Source organism: Palaemon carinicauda, chromosome 6 (genome assembly GCF_036898095.1).
Source record: "Palaemon carinicauda isolate YSFRI2023 chromosome 6, ASM3689809v2, whole genome shotgun sequence".
NCBI lineage: Eukaryota > Metazoa > Arthropoda > Malacostraca > Decapoda > Palaemonidae > Palaemon > Palaemon carinicauda.
This window is the reverse complement of record NC_090730.1, coordinates 149,116,582-149,126,400: the sequence shown is the minus strand read 5'-3', so window position 1 is coordinate 149,126,400 and position 9,819 is coordinate 149,116,582. Positions and strand designations below refer to the sequence as shown.

Below are 9,819 nucleotides of genomic sequence, written 5' to 3'. Positions count from 1 at the left end.
CCTGAGCACAACCCCATTGGCTACGGCCATGCATGAGCATGACATACAGTCTATGATATCTATTTGAACTTGAGGAGCAAGATTACAGGGTGTACGACAATGTCTTCCACAAAGGTCAATTTACAAAACAAGTAACGGATGGACATTTCCTTAAATGGATGAACGCGTTGTGGATCTACCATGGAAGTCTAAAGTCTCACGATTTTAATGAGATATGGTAATGCTAATAAAGATATTTAAGAAAAAGACGTGGAGTGAAATTTTAATTGAAAAAACAATAAACCCATTGCAAAACTAGGTAAAAAGGACAACTTTACGCTTTTACTATTGCTAATGTCCCATTTGAAATAACATGTAGATGATTTACAGTATTTCCATAAACCATTCATCACGTTGTTTCTCTGCTAGTATACAAAGAAGAGCTATATTTCATTAATAAAAGTAGTCGGCATAGTAAGGTTATGAATTGCGCATAGCTCTGCTCTGTTTTTTGAAACTGTTCACATCAGGGGTGTCATTCGTACGATAATTATCGTACATGTACGATTATTTTAGGTCCAGTACGATGTACGATACATACCTTAGGTATATACATGTGTGTGTTCAATTAAAAAATATATTAAAATATTTTGAAATAAGTCAATCATGTAATTCATTAATAATTATACTGAAACTGTGTACGATAATTTTGGTTGAAAAACGACAATTTTAAGGCTCATGTACGATAATCCAGTCGAAATAATCTGGTAACCCTGGTTCACATTGGCTCAGCCGCCCAGAGTCTAAACCAATCAGAGCCTTGTGATTGTAGTCCTGGGAACTTCAAAACAAGGGAATACGGTGTTACTTATATGTTAAAAGTTCTTAATGAAGTTTTTTCTTGAATTCAATAGTATTACTTATGGTGGTGCTTAATGTTTTAAACAGAAGAGTGTGCTATATTGAGGACTGAATTATTTGGCATAAACTAAAATAAATATCAAGGGGACTGCATCTTATTCCCAGGTAGGTGTTGGACATCGCCCGCAATTTTGTCTGTCACGGTACACAAAAGCATATTTTATCCTTAATGTAACGAAATTCAAAGTATCCACATGTTATGAATATTTTTGTAGTGATTAAGACGTTTTACATAAAAGACATTGACCATATCTTGCCATAGGTGTATAAGACCAAAATGCAGTATGTGGTTAGGTACCACTCGGACAGTAGCCTGGTCGGGACAGCATTTCATATAAAAAAAAACTTTCCTTTTAGAAAATGCTTTTTAAGTAATAGCATTCTAATGAATACATAATCAGTAGCATAGCCTATCACATATACAAATTAGCATAAATTTGGGTAAATATATAATACTTTATTTTCTAGCCAAATACATGAACCATATATTTTTCCTACTCGCTATCTTGTGCTTTATGCATTTCTGTCCATGATTATTGGGGGCAAACCACCCGTTCATGAGTTTTTGGACCCCTTTATATTAAGACAATTATGGGGGACCCCAGTGGGAAACCAGGGTTTTTTGGGGGTGGGGAAATGTCATAAACGAGTTATTTACAGCAATAATAATGGTCAGAAATGCAAAATAAGCCCAAGATAACCAGTTGGAAAAATATATGGTTCATGTAAATGGTTGAAAATAGGTCAAACATGATTATTTAACACTTTTGAGATTTGTAAAAGGGTACAGAACCTAACAAACCCACCTAACCTAACCTAGTAGTTCCCAGATCACAGTCCCCAGTTGGGGGGCCAAGCCCCCCGGACCCCCCTTCCCAGGTCACAGCCCCTCGCCATTGGCATGCCCTTCCAGACCCCCCTTCCCAGGACACAAACCTTCGCAGGTCACAACTACTAGCCGGACAACCCCCTCTTCCCAGGTCATAAACTGAAAGTAAATCACAAATTAATCTTTACATTATGATAAAGTAAATCACAAATAAATCCTTTCATTATGAAAATGTAAATCACGAATAATTCTTTACCTCATGATTGACATTTTTTTTTTTTGGCAATCTTTACAAAAGCTTTACAATAGAAAATGTGCTGGCCTTCCCTGAAAATTATGTCAGAATCGGACCATTGAGGCAGTATTTCGCTGTTATTTTTTAATAACATGAGTAACAATAGCTTTGCACTGAACGGAGAGCATTTCCATCATAATCAATTGTCGACAAACGAAATTACACAATTTCGAAATAGATTTACGTGCTTCCCTTAAGTTCCCGCTTGATACGTCTTTACGAGATGGTGGTTAAGTTGAAACTGAACACGAAGGTGGGAAAAATTGCTGTTGTAGAACAACATCTGGGAACTTATGAAGAAGTAATTGTAAGCTGTTAATTGGTTTAAAAAAACCACCTGACAACTACATCATTGTAAATGCACAGAAAGCTCCCCAAACCATTTGAAAAAATGCATCCGCAACAAGTCCCCTTTAGTCTCTCAGAAATAAACAATGGACTTAGAGTGAAAAACATACTTCACATTTTAATCGACCGATACTTAAGTTATTATGCCCCAGCCCCTATTAAACATTTAGAGAAAAACACCAAACTAGCCAACACTCGTCTATTTCTTATAGCGAATTCCAGTTTCGCTAGAAATCAGAGTATCATATATTAACCTAAATTTGGTTCGGACTGATTTTGCTTAGTTTTAGTGTCTGACAACAGTCTATGGGGTCATATATACTGGTAACAATTAAGAAGCTACCATCACTAAGGCTATACTGTGCTATACAATACTGTACTGTAGCTTACAGATTGCTAGAGCAGGGCCTACATTTATTTATGTACACAAACAATAAGTAGACAAATTTGAAGAATATTATATGGCATATTTCATATTTACCACATCCACAATATAGATTTTTAAATTTTCCTTTTATCAGTTGTAATATCAAGTGGGGGTTGTTGGTACAAAATCTATTTGTATGATTTTGGATCTTTGTTTTACATGAAATACAAACCATCATCCTTCAAGTAGGAGGGGAGTATGTTTACAGCGTGAGCTGAAGGTTTTTTGAATCTTTTAATGAGCAGTTAAGCAAGCGACAGGTGGGAGCGAGGGCAAGGAGCTACGCCCTCCACCTGTCAAAATCTCTTGAACTTGTATTTGGCTGCAACGTGTACATACGTACTGCTGTGTCCTAAAAGGAGCATTTCATTTTCTATTTCTCTCAAGAAGTGAATGCTGGCTGTTGATTGTTATGTGCAAGGAAGGATTTTACATCTGGTTTTTATTAAACCGTCTGTAGATCCACCCTATGCGTTGCTTGTGAGGGGCATGATTGTTTGCAATGATCCTTGTGTGCCTAATGTAAGTCATGGCCCTATGCAGTGTCAGGCATATGCTTTGAGGGGGAGGAAGAGAATTTTGCTTCTTCCTTCTAACATTGAGTGCATCTGCTATTGCCATTCCTTCGCTTACACCTCTAGCTCAGACCCCGGAGAGTATGAGCTAGGAGCAAGAAGCCCTCGAAGTTATGGTGGCAGGCTTTCAGGTTCTGGTGGTATGTACAGTAGGGTTCCTTCAGTGTTTGTCGCACCCCATCGTAGGTTGGAGGCTCTTCTCTGTGACTTAAAGAAATGTTTGTCTTGTTAGGTCTTCCAGAATGTTATAGATGCCCTAGATAAGTGCTTACCAGAAAGATAAAGCAATTTTTTGAAAATTGTCAAACTTGCCTTAAGATTTGTAATTTGGGTGAGCTCTTTCCCCCGATAATCTTTTTCTTGCTCCTGTAGTTTTTAAAATTTGCTTTGTTCTTAAACTAATACAAACCATTGTCCTTTATTATAGGAGAATAGATAATAGCAGAACGGAAACAAGGCATTTAGAATTATAACAAAGGGTAAACAACCAACAGGTAATTACCTATCGGTCTCAGGTAGACAACCGCAGGGAGGCGACCGTACCCTAGCCGTCTCACTGACAACTCGCTTACATCAGCCGTCAGTATGAGCACACCTCTTTATTTATTTTTTCTTTCGAGTGGCTTTGCTTTCATCAAGGATGCTGCTCATCAGTTATGTCCTCAATGCCTAGGGCATGCTTATTCCCAAGTTTACCCTTGAGAATAATTGTCAGGAGAGGCCATCCTCTGAGTGGGAGAAGTACGGCAGGAGGAGGAAGAAGTCTTAAGAGGGATTCTTCGCCTTCGAGGTCTTCCTTGAAGTCGAAGAATGGTATTCTTCCATTTGACTCTTCTTCATTGGCTTCTTCCAAGGGTCAGTCGAGTAAGAGTGGTGGCCCTTTAACCTTAAAGGAAGACCAAGAGCAGAGAGGTCTGTATGTTTCCCCCAGCAAAATAGCAGGACCTCCTCCTCGTAGTCCTTTTTTTTTCAGCTGTGATATTCTGCGTATGCTGTGACACTCCTTGTGTATCCAAGGTTCCCCTTCGGAGGAGAAGCTGCAGCAGTTCCTTGCTTCCAGATGCCCATCAGAGGTCATTGCCTATGTCTACCCAGGAGCTTCCGGTCGTCTCCTTGTCGCCTGCAGAGGATGAACTTCTTTCTACCTCTCCAGAGCCTATTCCTCATCCTTCTAAGGACTTGTCTTCACCCTTCTAGGAATTCGCCTCCTGAGTATTGCTTTTAAGAGTATGCTCCTCGGTGTGATCTTTCCTCTCCGGAAGGTCTCTTTTGTTTACCTAAGATAACTTGCAACCCGGACGACCTTTGCCTAAGACTTCAGCTTCCAGACCTTTACCCTTGCGCTCTCCCAGACAATGAGTTTTTCAATGAATGCTTCCCCCCATCATCCGTCTCACACTAGACTGCCTCGCAGTTCCAGACACGCTTAAAGATGAGGTTCGCATTTGACCTTTCCTTCAGACCAAGTTCATTTTTCCCTTGTCTCGTGCTCTTATTCCAAGACTGTCGGCATAATCGCCTAGTTCTTTCCCTCTCCGAGGAATGCCTCAGAAGGTCGTTGGGACCCTACTGTATGTGATGTCTAGCTGCGAGCGTTTGCTCCAGGGTTGCGTGGCTCTCCTCTCTCAGTGGGTGTTTTTCACCTCCACTCAGTGTATCCTCGTGGGAACCACATGGCCCGAACTCCTCTCCCACCAATGGCGTGGCAGGGGTAACCTGACCTTATAGGTCATCATAGCTGCCAACCCTTTTCCCAGCACGGCCTTACGGCTTGTTATCCGCCGCCGGTGACCGTCTCCTCTGCCCCTCCGCGGGTGGAGGAGCCGCCTTCCGCTCTCGGGGCTTCATATTTATCCTGCGCTCAGTGGCTCCCCGCCGCCAATCTAACCTTGTGGGAGCAAGAGGCCTTTTCAGGCACCCCGAGGATACTGTTAAGGTCCTCATTAAGGGACCCTTTCCCGGTGTGGGGAACAGCGGATCCTGTCCCCCAAGCCCCTAGGGAGGATTTCTCCCTGTTGGATGACGTCACCTATCCACTCCCCGTCGGCCATGTCGGGAGGGGATGGAGGACCTCGTTAGGGGACTTCATTCCTCTAGGTCGTGGTCTTACGGCTCTGGATCTCCGGACCCCACTCCAGCTCCGAAGCGGAGACGAGGATAAGAGGAGCGGTGTAGAGCTCCCTCGGCAGGGAGGTCAGGGCTCCGAGATGTGCAATCTCCAACTCCATGGCAAGGTCCACCGAGTGGGGCTCCCGAAACCGGTGAGTGGGCTTCAAAGGTTGGGTTGCGAAACCACCAGGAGGACGAGGTGGTAGAGAAATTGTTGACCTTCTGGAGGGCGTTGGGCCTCATAAGGAAGCTCAGCGACCTGCCTGATCCCCCTCCGGTGCAAGTTCGACCCCACAACACCGGTCTGGAATGCCAGTTTAGAGCCCCTAGGTAGGTGAGGGCCTCCCTGGTCCTACCCCTCTCACAGGGCATCGGGCAGTGGCTCAAGAGGATCACTGCTACCTCCATGGAGTCAAGAGGACCGAACAGGCCCTACAAAGCGTTGAAGCTTTTGCCCTTCTCGGGGGTGGAGCACAGGTGCTTCTACACTCTGGAAGGGGTCTCCCAGGGACACCGACTATCAGAAGGGAATCTGGTTGCTCTAGACCCCAGATCCACAGAAGAGAGACTGTCTGGCGGGGCCATGTATTGCACAGTCCAGGAGGCGATGGTCATGGAAGGGGCCGCATGGGGTCTGGAGTCGCTGCCTCCGGGCTGGACCTCTTAGTCCACGGCCCTGGAATCCTTCACCCTCTAGAATGATGAGAAACGAGTCGGCAAAGAAGCAGTTTGTAGAGCTAGCAGTCTCGGGGTCGAGGGCTATCCCTTTTGGCGGACCAGTTGTACACCTTGGCTTCGAACTGGGTCCTGCGCAGAGGGGATGTCGTTCTCCATAGAAGGCCCAAGAAACTCCTAGACAGGGAGTTGAGGGCACTTTGGGACGCCCCCATCGTTAGAGAGGCGCTTTTCCCAGAGGACCAGGGAGAGGAGGTAGAGTCACGACGTGATGCTTCATAAGGCTTCCTCATCTTCGTCGTCCTCGTCAGAACGCCCCCGGTAACATAACAGTGCCAGAGCCCAGTCAGGAGGCCGCCCTCCCATGCCTCCGACCCAACCTTTATCTTTCTACCGTTGGGCCCTGCTCGGCGCAGCCCCCTTCAGGAGGATATAATTCAGCCCCAGTCAGCAGTAGGCACAGAGCCCCAGCAATCCGAGGGGCACGTAACGGCCGCGTCTTTAAGCGGAAGTAGGGGCGAGTCCCCTCTCCCCTGTGCCCTCTAAGGGTAGGGGGATACCTCAATACAAGGTGGAGAATTTGGGCGAAGGAAGGAGCATATCAATGGATGGTACAGATTTTGAAGGAAGGGTACTGTATCCCCTTCAAGGACTCCTCTCTGCCCCTGATGTCGGGGCTCAAAGCTACTTCCTGGCACTCCAAGTAGGAAACTCGTCGGAGGGACTTAAGAGGAGTAAGTTCAAGACCTGCTCTTCAAAGGGGCTATCCAGGCGGTGGCCCCCGATCTGCCTGGCTTCTTCAGCCGTCTGTTCCTGCTGGAGAAGGCCTCAGGTGTTTGGCGCCCAACCATCGACCTTTCGGCCCTCAACCGTTTGGTCACCAAAACTGCTTTCAGGATGGAAACGGCCAGGACGGTACTGGCAGCTATCAGGGAAAGGGACTTCAAAGATGCATATTTCCTGATCCCGGTGCACCCTTCCAGCAGGAAATACAGCGGGATCAAGTGGGGAAAAGTCTTCCAGCTCCGCTTCCTCTGCTCTGGCATGTCGACTGCGCCTCAGGTCTTCACTAAAGTCTTTTTCCTGGTCTTCCAGTGGGCCCACAAGAAAAGGATGAGACTGCTGAGGTACCTTGACAACTGGTTACTCCTCTCGGGGTCCAGAGAGGAGTTGTCAGAACAGAGGGACAAGCTAGTGGCCTTCTGCATGGAACAGGGGGTAGTGTTCAACTGGGAAAAATCACAGCCTTCCCCAACCACAAGGACGGTGTACCTGGGCATTGCAAGCCAGAGTCTACCTGACAAGGGAGAGGGTCTGGAAACTAGAAGACTCGGCGAAACCTCATCAGGGGAGAACTGGCATCACTGAAGGAGTGGCAGAGGCTGGTAGGACACCTGGTGTCCCACGGAGAACCTCGTTCCCAGGGGAAGATAGATGCTACGTCTGGCCAAGTGGGACCTGAAGGAGGTGCAGGCCCAACCAACTCAGTGTCCGTCAGCGAAGCATTCCCCGTCCCAGTCAACCAGGTAGGCACTCCAGTGGTGGCTGGACCCAAGGAACACCTGAGCAGGGGTCTCACTACTGGACCCTACTCCGGAGGTCTTTCTGTTCACGGATGCATCCATGGAGGGATGGGAGCTCACCTGCCTGACCAGATGGCCGAGTGCCATCCAAATAAATGAGCTCGAACTTCTGGCAGTGTAGAGGGCTCTCCTCGTTTTGGGAAGAAGTGTGGCTCCGATGAGCGACAATGCCACCGTTATCGCCCACATCAAGAAACAGGGCGGCCTACACTCCCGCCGGATTCACGACCTGTCAGTGGAAATCCTGTCTTGGTCTGAGGACAACGCCATCTCCTTGGCAGCCAGGTATATCCCAGGGAAGAGGAACGTCGTTGCAGACGATCTCAGTAGAAGGGGACAGGTGTTGGCGGCGGAATGGTCCCTTCATCCGGAAGTGGTGAAGGTAGTGATAAAAAAGTGGGTCTCTTCCTACCTGGACCTCATCGGGAAGAGGCTGAGCGTGAAGCTGCCAGCCTTCTGTTCCCCTGTGCCGGACTCAGCAGTAGCCCTGGAAGACGCGTTTCATCATCCGTGGGACGTCCTCGACGTGTACGTCTTCCCCTCTTCGGTCTACTGCGGCAGACCATAATCGCCTTGGGGGGGCGAGGCAAACAAAGAGGACACTGGTAGCCCCGTGGTGTCCTGAAAAGGTGTGGTTTGTGGACTCGAAGGCCTTAGCAGTGAAACCCCTGTGGCCCCTGCCTCTGCGACAAGACCTGCTAAGACAGCCACTCTTCCAGAGGTTCCATGAAGGGCTCCAAAACCTCTCCCGTCACGCATGGAAAATATTCAGTGTTTGCCAAGGAGGGAGGGGTACTCCAAGAGGGCTGCCGCCCAGATGACCTGTAACCTCAGACAATCCTCGAGAGCCATATACCAGGCGAAGTGGGCGGCCTTTGGCAAGGAGTGCGCCAAGGAGGGCATACTGCCCCTCAATGCCTCAATCCTGGTGAAGCACCCCTTAAGCCCTAGGTGAAGGTTTAAGTGGATTCTTAGTGTGCTGCTGTGCTGTCTTCGTCACCTGCCAGTAACTACGGGCACACTTCATTAAAATTCTAACAATTGAATTCCAGCCAAGCAGAAATCATACTCCTATTAAAGGACACAGGTTTTTATTTGACATTATTTAATACTCGGTATAATTGTACTTTCTAGTTTCACCCAATGGGTGTCTATATACCTCAAATATTGATGGGATTTATCCAATATCTACGATGCTTCTGCTCTTGCTAGTTGTCGGCTTTGAAAGTACACTTGGCTGGCATTAAACTGCCCTTAAAGCTAATAATATCTTTTTGGTGCGATTTGGGTGGAGCCAAAAACATTGTGTTGATTTAGCTTACACCTTGTCATCCATTCATTCCTCAGACTGAACTCCCTGAAAATGCCCTGATCATTCCTTACTTGCAGTAACCATTTTACCTTTTTTTATGTCCCCCATTGTTTTTCAATTTCACAGTCCTTGTTATATTACATATAGTACAATAATGCAAATTATTAATTTTAGATTAATTTTCTGTGTTTCATTAATGGTTTTAGTGCATTAGTATACAGTAACACGTATTCCAACCTTATGAAGATTTAATTGAGGATTAGGATGTTGTGGTAGTGCCATTACATTGTAAAATGTACATTATTTTTTTCATTTTCTCATCCTGCTATTAGTAATAAAACTTGTAGTTGCAGAATGGCAAATGAAGAAAATGGCAGCAAAGTAATTCCTGTCAGGGTAGCTGTTCGAATTCGGCCATTAGTTACCAAAGAAGTACGAGAGGGGTGTCAGGAATGCTTAGATGTCAGTGATGGGTCTTCACAGGTAAGGAGGGTTTAGTTGACCTAAGATAAGTATGAAGAAATTTGTACAATATTTGATGTTGAAGTACATTGCAATGTTTAGAGTCTATTTGTGAAAGCATAAATTTTTATGTTTTATTACAAATTCAATCATTTTTTTTTTTGTTATCTCAAAAGGTTTTGCCTTTTGAACTTCATTATTTTGCCTTGTGACTTTGAACAGAATTGTTGTAATGTCTAGGCTTTGTTCTTAGATCTTTTAGAAATTTTGAATGTGTACTATTCATCATATTTTTGAGTGAGTG

The 9,819-nt window shown here is 45.7% G+C and overlaps 1 protein-coding gene across 2 annotated transcripts in view; it reads left to right on the top strand.

Annotated features, from left to right (window-relative positions):
* The first annotated feature begins 765 nt into the window (after window positions 1-765).
* LOC137642717 (chromosome-associated kinesin KIF4-like) overlaps window positions 766-9,819 on the top strand; it is an 85,991-nt gene continuing 76,937 nt past the window's right edge. Inside the window, exons 1-2 of one of the 2 annotated variants that reach the window (XM_068375525.1) lie at window positions 766-1,005; window positions 9,407-9,536. In XM_068375525.1, coding sequence (XP_068231626.1) covers window positions 9,408-9,536 — 129 coding nt within the window. In that variant the 5' untranslated portion in view covers window positions 766-1,005; window position 9,407. Of the gene's footprint in view, window positions 1,006-9,400; window positions 9,537-9,819 lie in introns of both variants that reach the window. The other variant, XM_068375524.1, reaches the window with a different exon arrangement.